General features: G+C 38.6%; 2 protein-coding genes across 4 annotated transcripts; one reads left to right on the plus strand and one right to left on the minus strand.

Annotated features, from left to right (window-relative positions):
* Window positions 1-415: 415 nt before the first annotated feature.
* LOC116248035 (F-box only protein 6) lies at window positions 416-6,552 on the plus strand. Of its 2 annotated transcripts, XM_031620603.2 has the most exons (3): window positions 683-820; window positions 2,516-2,579; window positions 4,929-6,552. In XM_031620603.2, the coding sequence occupies exon 3, from the start codon at window positions 4,981-4,983 to the stop codon at window positions 6,142-6,144; it is 1,164 nt and encodes a 387-aa protein (XP_031476463.1). In that variant the 5' UTR covers window positions 683-820; window positions 2,516-2,579; window positions 4,929-4,980; the 3' UTR covers window positions 6,145-6,552. The 2 variants fall into 2 exon arrangements, with proteins under 2 accessions (XP_031476462.1, XP_031476463.1); XM_031620602.2 differs by lacking the exon at window positions 2,516-2,579 and having other exon boundaries at window positions 416-820.
* Window positions 6,553-8,080: 1,528 nt separating this feature from the next.
* On the minus strand, window positions 8,081-10,939 carry LOC116246856 (protein transport protein Sec61 subunit gamma). Of its 2 annotated transcripts, none has more exons than XM_031618753.2 (3): window positions 10,603-10,913; window positions 10,357-10,472; window positions 8,081-8,304 (listed from the first exon to the last, which is right to left on the minus strand). In XM_031618753.2, the coding sequence occupies exons 1-2, from the start codon at window positions 10,694-10,696 to the stop codon at window positions 10,357-10,359; spliced, it is 210 nt and encodes a 69-aa protein (XP_031474613.1). In that variant the 5' UTR covers window positions 10,697-10,913; the 3' UTR covers window positions 8,081-8,304. The 2 variants fall into 2 exon arrangements, with proteins under 2 accessions (XP_031474613.1, XP_031474615.1); XM_031618755.2 differs by lacking the exon at window positions 8,081-8,304 and adding an exon at window positions 9,828-10,121 and having other exon boundaries at window positions 10,603-10,939.
* Window positions 10,940-19,495: the final 8,556 nt, after the last annotated feature.

The raw sequence follows: 19,495 nt of genomic DNA on the forward strand, positions 1-19,495 counted from the left end.
ACAAGCCTGTAATAGTCAGCGTTATTATTAGGTTGCCAAGTTTTTTTCTTAGCGAATCAAGGAGATTAGCAAAATCAGAAAGCATGCGACATATTTAAAAAATACATAGAACATATAAACAGAAGGCCTCACCTTCCTTGTGAAGCAATAATTTTATTGAGAACATGAAAATAACAATTGGCTATGTAGTAAACAAATATATAACCACATATACATTATTACGGTAAATAATTTACATGCAATGTTGAGAAACTATATAATAATTTTTTTATAAAAGAAAAAAAGAGTGAAATGTTGAGAAAGAAGGAAGAAAAAGAGGGCACCGTCTAAGTCCCAAGTCTGACCAACTAACAGATACAGACACTACCCTCCGAGGAAGAAGAGTAAAGAGAAGTTTTGGAAGGGTCGGGCTTTGCTTCCCGGAGCGACTAAGGACAAAGAAGAGAAGATGGTGCCCCAGTAATTGATCCCAACTACAAGGCCTGATAAGCTTCCCCTCTGTACGCAACCATTATTACTTCTCTTCTCTTCCTTCCTTTTGGCCGAGATAGTCAAGAGCGAGGAACGGACGAAAAAAGAAGATGAGAAAAGTGCCGAGTTAAAGGAAGCAGAGATGGCGCAGGAAGCGAGCAGGTTCCAGGACGAGCAGGCTGAGAAGTAAGAAGAAGAAGACAGGGACGGAGGATAGTGGGAGAATGGAGAGCCTGGCCATGCTCAGGCAACTAACCTCCCATATCCACCTTCATGTCCTCTGGGAGATCTACGACGCTGATTCTGCAGCGCGTTCTTCTTCTTCCTCTGCTCGCCTCAATCCCGAAAGGTAGGCCCCTCCTTTTCCTTATTGTCTTCTTTTTCTTTTCTTTTGGTTGTTCTTTTCTGCTAATTTGAACGGCTTGTTTTTCGGCATGTTCTTGTTGGGTGGTTTCTCTCTCTCGCTGCTTTCTTTCTCTCTTTAAAAATCGTGGTTACGGGCGGTATCATGGTGGTTTTTGATGCACTGAAAATTTGTGGACCTGATTTCGGGAAGTTGGTCTTGGTGTCATGCTTTATACCGTAGCCTTCCGACCTTTCCTGGCTTCCTGAATGAGTTTGGAGCATTTAAATTCCAGCAGAGGGGATATTTTTATGTTTATCTGTGTCTGTTTTAGGTCCTCTTCGTTTCTGCTGTTGATGTTAATTGGAGATTATGGTTCTGTGCTCTAGATTTTCATATGTTTTGCTTTCTTTTCAGTTGTAGATGCTTTGATGGTGATTTTGGGCTCATCTCTCACTTGTAGATTTATCTGGGTGAAGTTGGTATTTTTCATATGTTCAAATTTCTGGACAAGTAGAAGTATCAGAGGGTCTAGGTGTCTTATCTTCTTCTTTTTCTGCTGTTGGCCTTCTTTGGTATTTCATTTTCCTACTTTTTGCTTGGCCTTCTAAGGTTTTCTTTAGCTAGTTTTTTGTTGGTTTTCTCGTCAGACGCTTAGATGGTGAGTTTGATGCATCGAACACTAGTCGACGTGGGACTCTGAAGTCTGTGTGTCCACTTCACCTCGGGTGTGTTGCTTTGATGTGCCATATTTACTCTGAGATGGGAGACAGTTTTCTGCTCGATAAGGGCAATTTCTTTGGTCCTTCTGGTTTCCCAAATAAATTAGTAGATCGCTTCTCAATGCCTCTTTGAAAATTTAAAGGAAAGTTTCCTCGTATCGAGTCTGTTCGTAAACGGATCTTCTATATTTTTCCATTAGGACATCTTGATGCATTTAGTTTGTAATTTTCTTTTTTCTTTTTGGGGTTTTCTTCTTGCCATTGTCGTTCTTGTATTGGACTTTTTGGATCCTGTCTGTTGCACAATTCTTTCTAAATGTAGTTTCTGCAATTATATGTGGTTAGATTAATGTAAATCTTTTCTTGACCAAGAAAGAAGCTTTTTCAACATCCATGTGATCTACGATCTTCTACTGGAAGTAGGGCGAGAGTAACTTGGTCGTATATCCCGGAAGTGCCGCAATCGTTTGACATTTTTTTTTTTTGATGTTTATTTATCAGCAGTTTTCTGTTGTGAAGGCACACACACGATTCTTTTCCCCCTTCGATGTCTTTGTGTGTGTCCATGTTTGTGTATGTGTTGAATACTGGAAAATTGAATACGTTTACCTTTTTTGTCCTTCAAATTCTTGTGTTAGTTTTTATAATTTTTGTGCTTTTCTTATCTTATCTTTAGGATATTTTAAGGTGGCGTGTTTGAACTTCCTTTTGTTCTTTCGGTTTTAAGGATTGGTGAAGTTTTTGTCATGGGGTTTGAGGTTTTCAAATTCTTAGTGGATAACTTTCGCTACTTTTTTATTGACTTAAGTTGCTTCAGCATTTATGGTTTGTCTCCAAAAGCAGAAAGACCGATATTCTTCGGTGATGTTATAGCTTTCCCCTAGAGTTGTTTGTTGATGGTGAGCGCTATGTTGTTTTAACTTAGAGGTGGACCGGTGGTTAATTTCTTTTTTTTTCTCATAATTCTTCTTGGGTTCAGGGCAGATAAAAACCTGGGGGGGCTGAAAGGGGGTGTTGCTGGTGTGGGGTACTCACTGAATTATGTAGGTTCTTGAATTTGTTATTATGGTTTGACCTTGTATATGCAATTTCTTTCCGCTTAATCTATATTTTTTGGTTTGATGATTGGTCTATGTCTGCTTTCATTTACTATGGTGCATAAGCATGGGGTAAAGTTATAATATGTATTTCTTGATGGTAATAAGAATAGTAATTGATTTGCTCTATGTTTAGTAATTGATTTGCTCCATGTTTCTCCCCAGGTGGAGTAATGGAGGTGGATACAAATTGAAAAAAAACATGCATTTCAATGTAGAGACATTGCTACTCTAGTGAATGAATTGTATTATCTGGCTAGAGAGACACTCTGGTGCATAATCCAGTGGGCATGGTACATTTGTAATTCATGGTGTTAATAGAAATATTAGTAGATTTTCGCCTGTGTGGGCTCGCTGTTTCGTCACTTTCATCCCAAGTGGAGAAATGGTGGTTGATACATTTTGAAGAAACATGGAGTCATTGCTACTCTAGTGATGAAATTGTAGTAGCTTGCTGGCTGCTTCTGTGCAGTTTCTAACGGATTTCATATCATTCGTATGAATCATGATACTTGCATGGTGTTTGTCAAATTCAGGAAGAGTACCTTTATTGTGCTTAGACAAATGTGTCAGTGGTGTCTATGTTGAGCATTTAGTAAAATGTCAAAGGCAAACATCTAAAAGAGAATGGAAGTACATTATGGAGAATTAATAAAACGACACTGTGAAAGCTTCATCTGAGTTGGGTTTTGACCCAGGAAGAGTAGGGAAAATGATGGGATTCCAGAATTTACACTGCTTACGGAGGGAACCAATGCATCCTGTGCCATTGCTTGTGGCTGTTACAAGTTGCATATATGGTACTGTTGATAGTGATATATGCATCAATTGAGACACATATTGTTGGCCTGGGCAACCTTTACTTTGTCTAAAGGTTCCTCACCATACTAAGGCAGTCAAAACACAACATGAGGAAGTGCAGGACTTCTTTCACCCCCAACATTCTTTAATACTTGGAATCAGGTGAAGAAAATTGGTGGGGGAAATGTCCAACTTTGTTCACCCAGTTTTTGAATGTAAAAGTACACTCAAAATAGGTGGTTGGTTACAGATATTCTTGATATAAACCTAGATACGTGGCAACTTGAACATTTGGTTATATTTTACCGTCTCGCTTCTGGTCATGCCTTTGTGTTCCTCCTGTAAATAGCACTTTACGGGAGAGTTACTCCTAGTACCATTAGCTTATGGTTCCCCTCCTTTTATTGGAAAATCCAATAATACCAACCTTAGTGACCACCTTAATTTGTCTGGGGATTTTCTAGGACAGTAGTTCGCACTGTGTGTGAGCACTTACAGCAAGCTCTCTCTCTCTCTCTCTCTCTCTCTCTCTCTCTCTCTCTCTCTCTCTCTCTCTTTCTCTGTGTATGACGAGGAGTGGAGTCCCTTTGATGATTGCTGTGTTTTCTTTATTTTTGGTAGCTTGCTGATGTTTGTGTGTTATTTTCACATTGGGCATGTAGGTAACACTACTCAAAAGATAAAAGGAGTTGGGCAGCTGAACACTATTTGAGAAGATGATCATGATTTACTTATGGCAGATAGCTTCCTGCCTACTAGGGGAATCCAACCACTTGTTTAGGATAGGATGATCCCATATTTAGCCTTGAGCAAGTCTTAGGAGGGAGATGGGAGATTGGTCAACAGGCTCGCTTAGTTTAAATATGGTGGAGTATTTCTTCCAACTAAGATGCAATGACCTACTTATTTATTGTGGATGGCATAATCAGAAATCCAGACAATCACCTTTTTTTTTGTTTTTAGCTTAGATCTGGAAGGATATTCACAGACGAAACATCTTCCATAAGGATGATACAAACTCTACTATTTGCTAGCAATAACAAGGTTAGGACTTAGGAGCTGTGGTGTTTGCATCGTGTTTTTATTACAATAGTTACAGTATTAGGCTATTAGCATGGTCATGGGCTGCTTTGGTATGATAAGGTGTGAATGTAATGGTGTAGGTGTTAGCCAGTCTTGACTATAAATGTGGCTTCTGTAGCTTCTTGATAGAATTGAGAGCATATTAGGACTTGGTGCTAGAGAAGAGGCTTTTGGGAGAAATTCCCATCTTTTGGAATTTGGAAGGTCAGATTAATTATAACTGATTTTCTCAATGTTGCTTGATTTATAATTTGAAAGTACCCTTTTCTATGCTGTAAAATCGATAGTTTCTTTTTGTGATAAGTTTATGTATAACTGTGTAATGTTTTAGATTGTTTTTATATAATCCATGCTTCTAGTAGGCTTTATCTCAAACAGGATTCACTAATTTTTTGTTGTTTTCCTGCACAGATGGTGCTTTATTAGCTTAGATAGTGGTTCAAACAGTGAAGGTCACTATAAAATGATAAAAGGAGTGAAGTCGGAGGTAATGAAGCCCGGTGAAGCAAAGGGCCCACCGTCCAAGAAAGCACGAAGAGACAAGAACCATGAGATTGTTATGGACGAGAACATCTGGAAAGAATTTCCAGAGGATTTGTTTGAAGTTGTTATTGCAAGGTTGCCTGTTGCCACCTTTTTCCGGTTCCGTTCTGTCTGCCGCAAGTGGAACTCCTTACTCTCATCGCATAGTTTCTCACAGCAGTGTGCTCAAGTCCAGCAACCTTGTCCTTGGTTTTACACCATAACCCACGAGAACACTAACAGTGGAGCTATGTACAACCCTTTGCTAAAGAAATGGCATCACCCTCTCATGCCTGCCTTCCCCGCAAAAGGAATTGTTCTTCCAGTGACCTCAGCTGGTGGCCTGGTTTGCTTTCTTGATATTGGTCACAGAAACTTCTTTGTCTGCAATCCACTAACACAGTCTTTCAAGGCTTTGCCTTCAAGGTCTGTTCGTGATTGGTCGCGTCTTGCAGTTGGCATGACTCTGACTGCAGAATCTACTGAAAGTGGATACAAGATCATGTGGCTAGAAGCAAACGGAGATTATGAAGTCTATGACTCTGTTAGTAACAGTTGGACACGTCCAGGAAGTTTGCCTTCTTGTGTCAAGCTTCCTCTTGATTTGAACTTCCGCTCTCAGACTGTTTCTGTTGGCAGAGTTCTCTATTTCATGCGTTCCAGTCCAGATGGCCTTGTCACCTACAACATGGAGAGCCATGTGTGGCGGCAATTTAGCATTCCACTTCCACCGCACTCAAATGACCATACGCTGGCAGAATGCAGCAGTCGTATCATGCTTGTTGGCTTGTTGACTAAGAATGCAGCAACGTGTGTGTGCATATGGGAGCTTCAGAAGATGACCCTTTTGTGGAAGGAGGTTGACAGAATGCCAAATATGATGTGCTTAGAGTTTTATGGCAAGCAGGTGCGTATGACGAGCTTGGGTAACAAGGACCTTCTTTTGCTGTCATTGCGCTCTAAGCAGATGAATCGCCTGGTTCTCTATGACATCTCAAACAAAAAGTGGACGAAAGTGCCAGGATGCATGCTTCCTCGAGGTCGGAAGAGGCAGTGGATAGCTTGCGGTACGTCTTTTGTGCCATGTAGAACTGCTGCTGCTTGATCTGCGTTGACGTCGTTGTATTGAGATTCTGATATATAGGTAACCTTTTAGAGATATAAGCTTGTTCCGACAACAGATTTGATGGTGGTGGAGGTGGTAATGGTGGGGTTGATGCTGACGGTAAAAAATTGTACTTCAGATGTGAAAAATCCTCAATCCTGTGGAATACAACACAAATTTAAAAGCTAACGTCTTTACCTTGAAGAAGTAAAAATGATGTATTCTTGGTCTCCGGTGTTTGTTCTCAATTTTGCTGATAATACTTTTTCGGCATTAGCGCTACGATATGACGTCACATAGAGAATTCGGCCTGCCATTGTATGCCTATATTCGTTTGATTTCTTATGCAAAAAAAAAAAGCATAATACTTTTGATTGAAATAGATATAATATTGGACCTTTTGCTTCATGCTTTATATGATTTACGTGCTATTTTCATGTGCCCATGTCGACGAGGATTTTGGACCCTTTTTCTTCATGCGTCGTCAGTTGTTTTTCGAAAGTAGTGGACTGTGTATTGGATTGTTCAATAATTTTATTGGTTGCTGGATCTTGGAGAGCCATGTCACTGCGCTCAGGGGGTGGAAATCGAAAAATTGAAAATGACCAAAATACCCTTATCAAAACAATAAATAACATGATTTTAGAAAGGGTAAGAAATGATTTAAAAAAGTAAAAAGGTTTAAAATGTAATTTAATGCCCATCGCTCTTTGGTGTATGTTTGCTGCATGCACACCTCCATGCAACTCATTTCATGGCGATGTATGTATGATATTGATAGAATGGTTGGTTCGAAAGATTGGTTGGTAGTAGTTGTCGTAGTTTAGACTCAGCCTCCCTCCCTCTCCATCCGAACCCTCTTCCCAGCCTCACTTGTCTGACGCGTTTTGTTTTTGGTTGAACAAAGTACCATTTCACAGACTATGAACAATGACGCAGTTCGGCCAAACCTCGAGAGAGATCAACCCCATTGTCGCTCTTCCAAATATATATTTTTTTGGTTTCTCGGTGGTCTTAATTGGAAAACTCGTATTAACTAAATGCAAGGGAAGCACATTGTTTTTATGTTATTTTCCATTACCTAAGATCTTGCTATTAGAACTTTGTAACCACATTTGAGAGAGCAACTTTGTGTCAACGTTCCAACGTCCCATTCAGTTGACTGCCGCGATTTAAGCAGAGTGCCGAAATAACAAGCGGGTAAAGCTCTAATCAGGAATCTTTAGAAAAAGACAACACAGAGAAACTGGAAGAACAGATCTCGCGACCTGATACCAAAGTCTTCCAACTCGACGCTCTCCAGGATCCCATCTTAATAGTTAATACCTTCTCCAACATTCAATTACCACCTCCTCACATGTTTTAATTGAACTTTAGATCCAAAGCTGCATTAAAAAAAATGTGTTTTAAAAAATCTTCATAGACAAACCATAATTTCAATACCATGAATTTAAATTCAAGCTACATGTTAAAACCCATAAATTTAAAATTGGCTTGAAAAAGAGGAAGTCAGACCTTAACTCCATATGAAAAAAAATCTCAGAACCATAGATCTAAAATCTATGGTGAGACAAACACAAGGTGCCATTAGATTCACGGACCAACTTTGTTGCTATCTTTGGTTGTAGCAAATTCGCATTGGATTCAATCGTTCATGAATTTAGGTACTCCAGATCCAATCCTTTTTCTCAATGCCGCACCTGGGATAAGCCCTCATGCATAATGCACGAGCCTGTTAGAACCGACCAGGAAGCGGCCGCATTCTCGTGACAGTCGGCCTCGGCCACAAAAGAAAAAGGCACGGAATTTCAACTGACCGACAGAAAACCAAGCAATTGTAGAAGCCAAGCTGGTGACGACGATACAGGCTAGGCAACATACGGAGATCTCTAGAATTTCGCCAACACTGCGTAGGTGCAAAAAGTTCAAAGCCGCCTTCTAAATGAATCTCTAATCATGGATTCGGACTTTGTACTGAACATTCAGTTTAAAATCGAAAGCCGGGTGATGACGAAATGAGAGCACAAAAGTAATTTCCAGTCATTTTCGTACATCACTATTAAAATATAATTAGAAGAATTATAATTTCCTATCCTCCAAACGTCCACAAAATGTTGCTAGCTAGCAGATCCACTGAGTAATCAATCTGCTCAATCCTACCTGCATTTAGGAGCCAAGAGATAATCAAACTAGCAGCTAAGAACCAATTTTACATAATGAAATTCGCAAAAATCATTTTATTTGAAAAGGAATAAACCACCAAAAAGAAGGCAACAAACAATACAGAACAGGTAAGGTCACAAATATTGATCAGTAGTAATCTAACCAGACGCCTTAAAGATCAATTGAGTAGCATTATTTAGCATAAAATTACTTGGGCTCTCCTTAGTCTCGCTTCCAAATACCAATCCCTCTTTTCCGTAACAAAACCTAAGAAACAGCAAGCTGCAGCAGGAACTGACAGCATGTATCAGTTTGACACCATCTCATATTCAAAGGAGCACAGTATTCTTTGTTGGGCTAATTTAGGTGCAGGTTCATGAATTCTTTGCCATTTAGTGGAAATAAATTGTAGATAAGCCCATATCAGGTGCCTAGATTAGATGAGGTCACAATATGTTACCATACTGCGGAGTTTATCTGCCTCTTCTTTGATAAATATTACATGATCCAACTCTCTTCCTAATGGAAATTTTCCTTCTCTAAGGTTCTAAATTGTGTTTTTTTCTTTTTCTTTTTTTCTATCAATTGGTGCTACACTAGCAAAATTAACTAAATAACAAGCTCTTCTCGTATAAAGGTGAACACCAAATACCTATATATTGGACAAGTATTCAGCAACATCGATGTCAAGGATCTTTTGGGCAAGGAAAAGATCGCCATAAACTTTTCAGAGCATAACCAAGCACTATGTTCTTTTTTGCATGGAACTCTGGCAACTTGAAGTCTCTGGATCAGTTGACGGATTGATTAAGTGTTTCCGAACTGGAACTTCCAAAGAAGCAAAAGATTCCTTAGAAGTTCAACTGGTTGGAGAGGAGATAACACTATTAAGTTCAAACCTAATTAAGCTGTGAAAGATTTACATGTACAGACTTAATTACACAGTTTAAGAAGTATACTTGACACCGAAGCTCAAACCTTGATAAAATCTGTAAAGATCAAGTACCAATCACAAACAAAAAGCTAGTAAGTTCAAAGAAAAATGAAAACCAAAAGTGCTCATGTTAACTAAAAAACAATTGTGAACATAAACCTAAACCAGTAAATAAATAAATAAATTTGGAACTTTTGTAACAAGTTAGCAACAAACATAATAATAGGCATAATACTCTTAATGAAGTTCAGAAAAGGAAAGCTCCAAAAAATTGTTTTTGAAGTAAAAAAAAAAAAAATCAAGCATAATTTTACTCTTTTAGAGAAGGAAAAAACACATTCAACTTCAGGGAAAAAAGAAAAACTTAAATAAGGAAATCGACAGCACAAAAATCTTCTGAATCGAGACATCACCTTGTTGACTGTGCTACTCGCTTCTACATTGACCTAGTCCGTTCCGGGTGATACAATTGGACATGTATCTGATTGATCTAGGTTCAACATAATGTAACCTTGATTCTCGTAGTTAAAAAAAAAAAATCGCAAGCCAAAGAGAGAATTTAACAAGTCATGGTCTATCACAAGAATAAGTGTATAACCAAGTCAAATAGATTATAGATTCTTTTATATATAGGCTTAACTCGATGGTTCTTTCCTTCCCTTACAGTAACTTGACAAAAATTCTCACAGAAGCAAGAAGATGGCTAATTAGCATTAAGCGAAAATACAAAATAAAGCCTAAGCTTCCCAAAGTACACAGCAATATAGTAGATGGAATCGGATCATGCAAACTTTAGGCAGCTTTGCTGATCGAATAAACGGGACGCAGCCATGATATGCTGATACAGCAAACCCACGCATTCTAATCAAATACTGCCCAACTGTTCACATAAGCTAAGTAACATCAAAACCAAATCAACTCCATCAAGAAATGCAGATAAACTGACTTCTTCCGACAATGTAAACAAAGAGTACCACAAAATTCAATTAAAGATCGATCATAAACCAAAAACACACGAAAAGTTTCCCAGAATAACGTCCCGCCTAACGCAACAGAAAGAGAAAAAACAGGGGAACCCGCAGATCCACACGCAGCATCTAGCCTTATGGCCTTACCTAACCAGATCCGACGATGATATTGTTGATGGGGATGAAGATCAGCTTGACGAAGAAGCCAACGAACCCCATCACCACGAAACCGATAGCCGTCCTGAACGCAACCTTAGTGAACTCTGCACGATAAAAAGAGAGGGAGTATCATCAGGGCACAAACAAACGGAGATCAACAAAGAAAAAGAAACGACCGATGCATCTTTGTTGAGGGAGAAACACTTGGATCAGGCAAAGGAGAAAACAAAAAACCTTTGCGATCGGGCTTGTGGCACCTCTTCACCAGACGAACGCTGTCCTTGGCGAACTCTCTCAGGGGATCGACGACGGAATCCAGGGCATCCATCGTGGGAAGGCAGAAAACCAGAAGAACAACCCTAACCTAGAAATCAGAGGAGGAGGAGGAGGGGACGACAAAAGGAGAGAGATTGTGGAGTCTTCTTGTTCTTGGTCAGCTCTGGCCGACTTGTACACCTACCTATTCGCCGGCCTTTACACCTGCAGACGGGCCAAACAGGTGAAAACGGACCGATATCCAAATCCAATTTGAGGCGTCACGCGGTAGAGGGAAGACTTCCATTTGCTGACTTCGAACTAGCGAGCCTGGTCGGCCTTAGCCGGGGAAGAAGACGAAATCCTTCTTGTTTTCAGTTTTTCTAGTTCATTTCTTGAATGAAGAATGAACAGTCTCTTATTTAAAAAAAAAATATTCTTGAATTTAACACTGTGTTTAACAGACTTCAATTTTGAAGCTCAAGTTGTTCAAATCATGAAAATGTCAAACATGAATTTGTAGGATATGTAAAATCGTTGAATTAGATGGACGTAGTTACGTTGGAGCAATTATGTTTCTTAAATAAGAAAAAACTTGTAAATTTTTTATTAATGACTTTCGGAAAGTCCATCTTGTAGGATTCTTTTTTCTGATAGATATGAACCTTCATTTTTTATATTTGCTATATGATACTTACATTTTCAACAGTCAACTTGATTAGATCGACAGTAATTTGTTGTATAGCCATAAATAGCGAAACATATTTTTGTTTTTTTGGTATTTGTATGTTCATCAAAATAATTGCCAGATTGTTGAATAAAGTACTTTCAAATGTTTCAGTTTAGTCGCCTATATATGTACTTCATCTTTAAAGTATTTCCTTAAGTTTCAGGAATCAGTTCGTCATTTTACGTAAGGTCCCCACTCTAAAATTTGCATTTTCCAAAGCAGATAAACATAAGACAAAAAAAAAATGCACATTTTCAGTTCGTAACATATCCGCTGTTTTTCTTTTTGTCCTTTTATTCTATAAAAACCCACGGCTCCTTCCCGTAGTATGCCGCAAGTCGTATGGGATTCTTTCATATAAACAAAACCATGGTTTGCAATATCAGAGTGCCTTGACTTGTCGGCAATTACGTATATATATATATATATATATATATATATATATATATATATATATATATATATATATATATATATATATATATATATATATATATAGAGAGAGAGAGAGAGAGAGAGAGAGAGAGAGAGAGAGAGAGAGCTATGGATTTGTTCATATTAGAACAAATAAAGACAAGTACGTTTTGAAATACAGGAAAAGAAAAACTATGTTTGAAGCAATTGAGGTAATTCCCAAGGAGGTTGGTGCAATGGTCGCGGTGGGGGCAGGTAGGCGGTCGGTTCCTATTTTGAATCCTCATGGCATCAATCTTTTGTGTGATAAAAAAAAAAGACCACTAACATGTCAGCTGAAGCACTATAGGGGTGGCATCCTAAGGCCCTATACTCTAAGGATATTAGGGGTTAGGTGGCTGCTTTGAACTTCTTTTGAGCAAACTATGCTCACCAAAAGGGGCTGGGGTAGTTAGCATTTTGTTGAGATTCTTTTTATTTTACTAAGTCACACTTTCTTCCGAACTCATAAGGTAAAATGTATATATGGGTTTTTTGTTTCCAACTCGTTCTACAATCAGTCAACCCAGTTACTCGAACCACAAGTAGAGCTAGAACTTTTTTTTTTCATAAGATACTAAATATATAGTTAACAAATTTTCAATTGACTATGGGGTAGTAACCTAGATCTCATGGTGCTACTCCATATAACTCGGACACAAGTTTACCTAAGTTTCAAAACTTAATCAACAATTCAAATGATTAGCTTTGTGGGGCATATGCCCATGAATACAGCACCTCCCTCCGACCTTGACTCGAATCCTCACCTAGGTTGTCCACTCGCTTGTTAAATAACACAACATCGACCGTACAGGTCAAGCTGGATCGGTAGACGGACTGAGCTGAAGTTTTACTAATTTTGATAAACTCGTTCACCATTGTTCTACGCATGCATGTGTATATAGTTAAGAGAAGAGCACACAAATTTAAGAGAAAGAGAAGAACACAGATATAATGTGGTTCGGCTAAACTCAGCCTACGTCCACAAGAAAGACACTCTCTTTTATTCTTTAATAATTCAACCAAGAGAATACATATATTTATAGTTACTGTGTACAATTGAGATCATTGATTTTAGGATCTGGGTTCACATGATAGACTTTGGCAAGATTACAGGAGAATGTTTTAGAAATGATTCTTTTCTTATCAAGAGGAGATTGTTCAGTTTTGGATAATGTTGGGTTGGTGTAACCATAGATCATATCCTTTCCTTGATTATCATAGATCATCTTATCATTCCCCCTCAAGCAGATCTTGGTGTCAACGAGATTAAACTTGCTCCTTAGACAATGGAACCATGGTGCAGCCAATCCTTTGGTCAAGATATCAGCCAACTGTTCTTGTGAGGTGATGAATTCAATTTGAATTTCCTTTTTGGCGACTTTCTCTCTAACAAAGTGAAAATCGATTTCAATATGTTTTGTTCTTGCATGAAAAACAAGATTGGCTGCAAGGTAAGTAGCTCTAAGATTATCATGTTTGAGTATTTTGGTGGTCCCGTAATGCCAACCTTGAGTTCCTTGAGAAGAGATTTTAACCAAATAATTTTAGAAGCAGCAATCGCAAGGGCTTTATATTCAACTTCGGTGCTTTATCGTGCTACAGTATGTTGTTTAGTTGATCCCTAAGAAATAATATTTCCTCTAAGCAAAGTAACAAATCTACTGGTTGATCATCGGTCATCCGGGCAACCAGCCCAATTGGCATCTGCATATGATTCCAACGTCATAGACTTGTTTCTTCAAATTTGAAGACCATACGTGCTCGTGCCTTGTAGATACCAAAGAATGTATTTGACATGACCCCAATGAAGATCATTAAGGTCATACATAAATTAGCATGCTTTATTAATAGCAAAGGCAATATCAAGTCGAGTGAGAGTGACATACTGTAAGGTTGTAACAATGCTCCTATAAAGAGTAGCGTCCATGAGTCTCTCCCCTTCATGTCGTGAGAGGGGTAAGTAGGGAAAAATAGGTGTAACAACATTTTTACATTTCTCCATCTCAGCTTTGCTAAGTACATCAAGAATATATTTCTTTTGCGATGCAACAAAATGATCTTTGTTGAAGAATACCCCAATTCCAAGGAAGTACTGGATGTGTCATAGGTCTTTGAGGGAGAAGTGTTGTCCAAGCTTTGCTGAAAAATTGTGTATTTCTATCTTGGAGCTACCAGTCAAAATAATGTCATCGACATAGATCAAGAACAAGTAGTGCTGGAACCAGAATTGCGAATAAAAAGTGATGAATCAGATTGTGATTCCTGAAATTCTTCACTAATAAGAAACTTCTTCAAGTTGTCAAACCAAGCTCTGGGAGCTTGTTTGAATCCATAAAGAGATTTCTTGAGTTTGCAAACATGATTAGGCAACTCTGAATTTTCAAACCCTGATGGCTGAATCATAAAAATCTCTTCTTTCAATTTTCTGTGAAGGAAGACATTATTGATGTCAAGTTATTGAATGCACCATCCACGACTGAAGGCAATAGACAAAATAAACCGAATAGTGGTTGGTTTGACAACCTGAAAGTATCAAAGTAATCAACTCCTTCTCTTTGATTAAATCATTTGGCCACTAATCTGACCTTGTTTCTTGTTATAGTACCATCAAAATGACACTTGATTTTGTAGACCCATCAGCATTCAATAACGTTAAAGTGAGGTTGTCTCGACACAAAATCCCATGTTTCATTTTTGTAAAGAGCATCCATCTCGCTTTTCATAGCATCAACCCAGTTGTGGTCTTGTTGGGTCTCTTTTAGAGAGGTAGGTTCAGTTTCAGAAGTGGTTTGGGTCAAGTAAGTGAAGACTCTAGACTGTCGGGTTCCATCTTGGGATCTTGTTACCATGTGATGGGACCTAGTGGGCTCAACTAATTGGTTGTTAGGTTCATCATTGGAGGGAGACTCAAAAGAATTAGAACCAGTTTGGACAACTGAGGAACTTGGGGGGTTAGGAATGCTTCTGGGCAACTCAATAAGAGGTGAACTCTCTTTTGGCTTGTCAATAGGTCTAGGTTCAATGTACTTAGATATGGATGATTCTAGCCACATTGAAATATTTGAGGGAGTAATAGAGGGACCACAATGAGAATATAAAAAACTTCTTTCATCAGATCTAACATGTCTAGATATGATTACACTGTTGGAGACTGGATTGTAGCAGATGTAACCTTTATGACAGCTTTCATAGCCAAGGAAGACACAGACTTGAGCTTTGGGTTCTAATTTGGAAGCACGTCTAGGCCCACTCAAAGGATAGATAGTACATCCAAAGGTTCTTATATGATTATATTTTGGAGCTTCATGCAAGAGCTTCTCATACAGTGTCATTTGCAAGTCTGCAATAGGGAACTTGTTAATAAGATGAACAACTGTTTTAAAAGCATCAAACTAGAATTTTTGTGGCATATTGGCATGAATAATCATGGTAAGTCTCATCTCCACCAGATGTCTAAGTTTCATTTCTACTATGACATTCTGCTGAGATGTGTAAGGACATGTTATTCATTGACGAATACATTGGTTTTCAAGAAATGTGGTAAATTCTTTGCTCATGAATTCCCCTCCTCCATCTGAATGAAAAATTTTAATTGTTGTCTCAAGTTGACGCTCTACTATGCTAGAGAAGGTTTTGAAACATAGAAGTGTATCACTTTTCTTGGATAAGGGAAAAATCCATAAGAAGCGAGAACAGTAGTCAACTATTAAGAAATAATACATGTACCCTTCTCGCGAAGCACATGGTGCTGGGCTCCAAAGATCAACATGTAACACTTCAAGTGGTTTAGTCGCATGAAACTCAACCTTAGAAAAATGAACTTTATGCATTTTTCCAAGCACGCATGAAGAACAAAAAATCCAATTTATGTTTGTCATTAGAAAAAATTAAACCAACAACTTTCAACGAGTTCAATAACTAAAAATGAGCACGTCCTAGACGTAAATGCCATAACTGAAAATCTGATCAATAATTTGGTGAAACTAAAGAAGTATTAGCAGTCTTTAGTTGACCATCATCTTCAACACTGATAATATTGTTTGTTGAGTCATTTCTCTCTCTTGTCCATCTATAGAGTCCTCCTTTCTCAAGCGGCCACGTGTGAAGAATCTTGCCCATCTGGACACTCTTAATAGTAAAACCATTAGAGGAAAATTCAATAGAGCATTGATTGTCATTGGTAAATCTCGCAACTGACATAAGATTCTTGTGTGCCTTAGGGGCATGCAACACATTTTTCAAAATAAATGATGACGTTTTGCTAGGTAATGATATGTTTCCTATATTCTTAATTAGCATCTTACTACCATTGCGAACAATAATAGAATTAGATCCATGATAGGGAACTCTATCTTGCATATCTTGATCTGAGTTTGTCACATGGTGGGAGGTGGTGGGAGGTGCATGTGTCAGGATATCAGGCTGAGTCGTGAGTATTGGTGACAGTTTCATGACTACTAGATGCATGGTCAGACTTTCCTATATTGAGTGTCATGTCCATAAATGCCTTTGGAATATCATAACACTACTGAACTGTGTGATTCTTTCTTCCATAGTATTGGCAAATAACTCCTTGACTATACTTGTTAGTACTATCATTTTTTCTATAGTTTCCTCTTCCTTTATTATAGTTTCCTCTTTCTCCATTACGGCCTCTACCCTTGCCACCATTATAAGTACCACACCCACGCCCCTGATCAGTAACAAAGACATGTCCATGCCCTTGTTTAGCAATAAAGGCAGTGGTTGTGGCTTCAACCTCAGTTGGGGTGTGGAAAGCATTCCAAGTCGCTGCTCTTGAGTGATTAACATATCATATAATTCAGACCATGAAGACAAATCTTTAAACGCAGTAACTGCGGTAATGAAGGACTCATATTCTGAATTCAGCCCATTCAAAGTATAGAGAACAAGATCTGTATATAAGAAAAAATGTTGCACAGTGCTAAGAGAATCATGAAGAAAACTAATACGTTGAAGATAATCCGTCATAGACAACCCTCCTTTTTTTTACATTTTTGTAGTTCTCTTTTTAGTTGAATGATACACAGATTATTTTGTGAAGCATACTGCTTTTTAAGGATGCACCAAACATCTTTAGCCGTGTCAACCCGAACTAGTTGTGACATGACTGGTTTAGTCACAGTGACTTTGATCCAACTTAATCCAAGTTGATCTTCATGATATCATAAATCATAAGCAGGATTTTCTTGTGTATGTGTTCATCAAGAAATTCAGGTGAAGCAAAACATTTCTCATTAACATACTTGATCAGATTTTGACTTTTCATAACACTTTTAAGTTGAGAACGTCAGAGAAGATAATTTGATCAATCAAGCTTAACTGAAACTAGATTTGAGAAGACATTAGAAGAAGTGGTTTGGGTGACATTAGAAGAAGAAGATGTAGCCATTTTGAAACCGAGTTTCCCCCTTGGCAGAACTATAGCTGCTGAGCACAGAAATAAAAGATGTAGTAGAATGAGGCCTTGGTTGCTATCCTTTGTTCAATCGCAGAAATAAAGAAACTCCTTTGTTCAGTCGCAGAAATAAAGAAGCAGGGGACACAACAGGAACACAAACAGGGGCAGCAGGATGGGCAGCCGAAAAAATAATGATTCCAGTCAGTACCGAGGCTGATTTTGGTCGAGCACCAGACCGTTGGAAGGGTTACTCCAGGAGGATGCTGCATGTTTAATATCTTGGTGAAAGACCTTTGGTGGAGACAACACCAAACAAAAATATGAGGCGGGGAGGCGGTAGACATAGGTTTTCTTCAAAAACAGATGGTACTTCAAAAATTGATTGCTCTTCACCAGCAGCTCTAAAAAATCTGAGATTTCACAGAGTTGTTTCTAGATGCAATCGATTCTATTGAATCCCTGCTCGATAGTTAAGGTGCCCAGAGTTGACACTGCTGGCTAATTTTCTTGCCGTGAAGAATTAGTATGCGGCAGTCGCAGGTGTTCAAAAATTGATTTCTCTTCATTGATAGCTCCAAAAAATCTGAGATTTCATAGAGTTGTTCATCAGAAGATGCAGATGATTCTAATGATCCCTGCTCGACAGTTAAGGTGGCTGGAGTTGGCAGTGCCAGCTGATTTCCTTGCTGTTGATAGCCAATCTTCTCCCTGCTCAGCAATACAACGTCGGTTGATTACAACCTGGTTGTTTTCCAATCTGTCAACAGCTTCAAATCCCATGGTAATGACAAAATCCTAGAGCTGTTGTCTCTGATACCAAGTTAAGAGAAGAGCACATGAATTTAAGAGAAAGAGAAGAACACAGATGTAATGTGCTTCAGCTAAATTCAGCCTACGTCCATAGGAAAGACACTCTCTTCTATTATTTAATAATTCAACCAAGAGAGTACAAATATTTATAGCTACTCTGTACAATTGAGATCCTTGATTTTAGGATCTGGATTCACACGATAGACTTTGGCAAGATTACAGGAGATTGTTTTAGAAATGATTCTTTCCTTATCAAGAGGAGATTGTTTAGTTTTGGATAATGCTAGGTTGGTGTAACCATAGATCATATCCTCTCCTTGATTAGTGTAGAACATCTTATCATATATTACTAACTTGGCCTCAAGTTCTTTGGATGTGAAATATAGGCAAGCAGGTTGGTTCCTACATGCATTTACAGACGAGGAGGAGGAAGAAGAAGAAGCAGAAGAAGGGGTTCTACCTAGCTCGTTGGCCACATCAAACCCCAGGCCAGCTCATGTATGCCTTGTTGGTAAAGAAGCATGGCTCAAGCCCAAGGCGGGATCACACGGCCCAATTCTGGACTGAACCTTCGTCTATAGCATCATTAACTCCTTTTTGGTGTTGATTATAAGAGAGGGTAATGCAATTTTTGATTTCTACTTCCCAGGCAGTCATCTTCTCTATGGTTATCTCCAATACTGTGACTGTGACTAGCATCAACCACCTTCTTACTAGAAAGCAAACAAGTTTATCGGGGATAGACTCACGTTGGGATCGAATCATCACATTCTCCTTGATAGAAACCATCTTTGTGATATGTTAAGAAACCCTTAAGAAGTGGAGATGAGTCTTTTGGAGAAGCAAAGCTCCCCTTTGGTTGTTTGGTTTTTTTACCCAACATGTCAGGACAAGCTTCTCATCTTCGACAGACTCAAAAAGATTTGGCATTTCTCTGGTTAACCAATGCTACCTATATCCACCTCTATCTATGACTGCACATGATCCGAGTTGAGCTCAAGTTGCGCAGCTCGAGGTTGAACTCGAGTCCCTCAACAGAATAAGCTTGAGCTCGACTCTATGGTACAACGTCGAGCTCAAACTCAACTCGTTTAACTCGTTTGTGTTAAGCATGTTTTGTTTCCTTTAACTCATTTAACTTGGTTAGCTCGTTTGATTGCTACTTGTTTAATTATTTTCTCATTATAATTCAATATTCAGTGTGTAGTCGAGCATTGTCAAATTTAGATGAGTGAGTTCTTAGAATTTGAACTTGAATCATTTAACATTTCGAACATACATTGGAACTCTAACTCATGTCATTTGTATACGAGTCGAGTTTTAATGACAGTTTGAGTCGAGCTCGAGCAGTCTCGACTCCTTGTGCAACATTATCTATGTTAACAAACTACCGCTTGAAAAGGAGGCCCAAAGCCGCCTACCTTCAAGGTCCTATGTTGTGTCGACATCAACTA

Source organism: Nymphaea colorata, chromosome 2, assembly GCF_008831285.2.
Source record: "Nymphaea colorata isolate Beijing-Zhang1983 chromosome 2, ASM883128v2, whole genome shotgun sequence".
Classification (NCBI taxonomy): domain Eukaryota; kingdom Viridiplantae; phylum Streptophyta; class Magnoliopsida; order Nymphaeales; family Nymphaeaceae; genus Nymphaea; species Nymphaea colorata.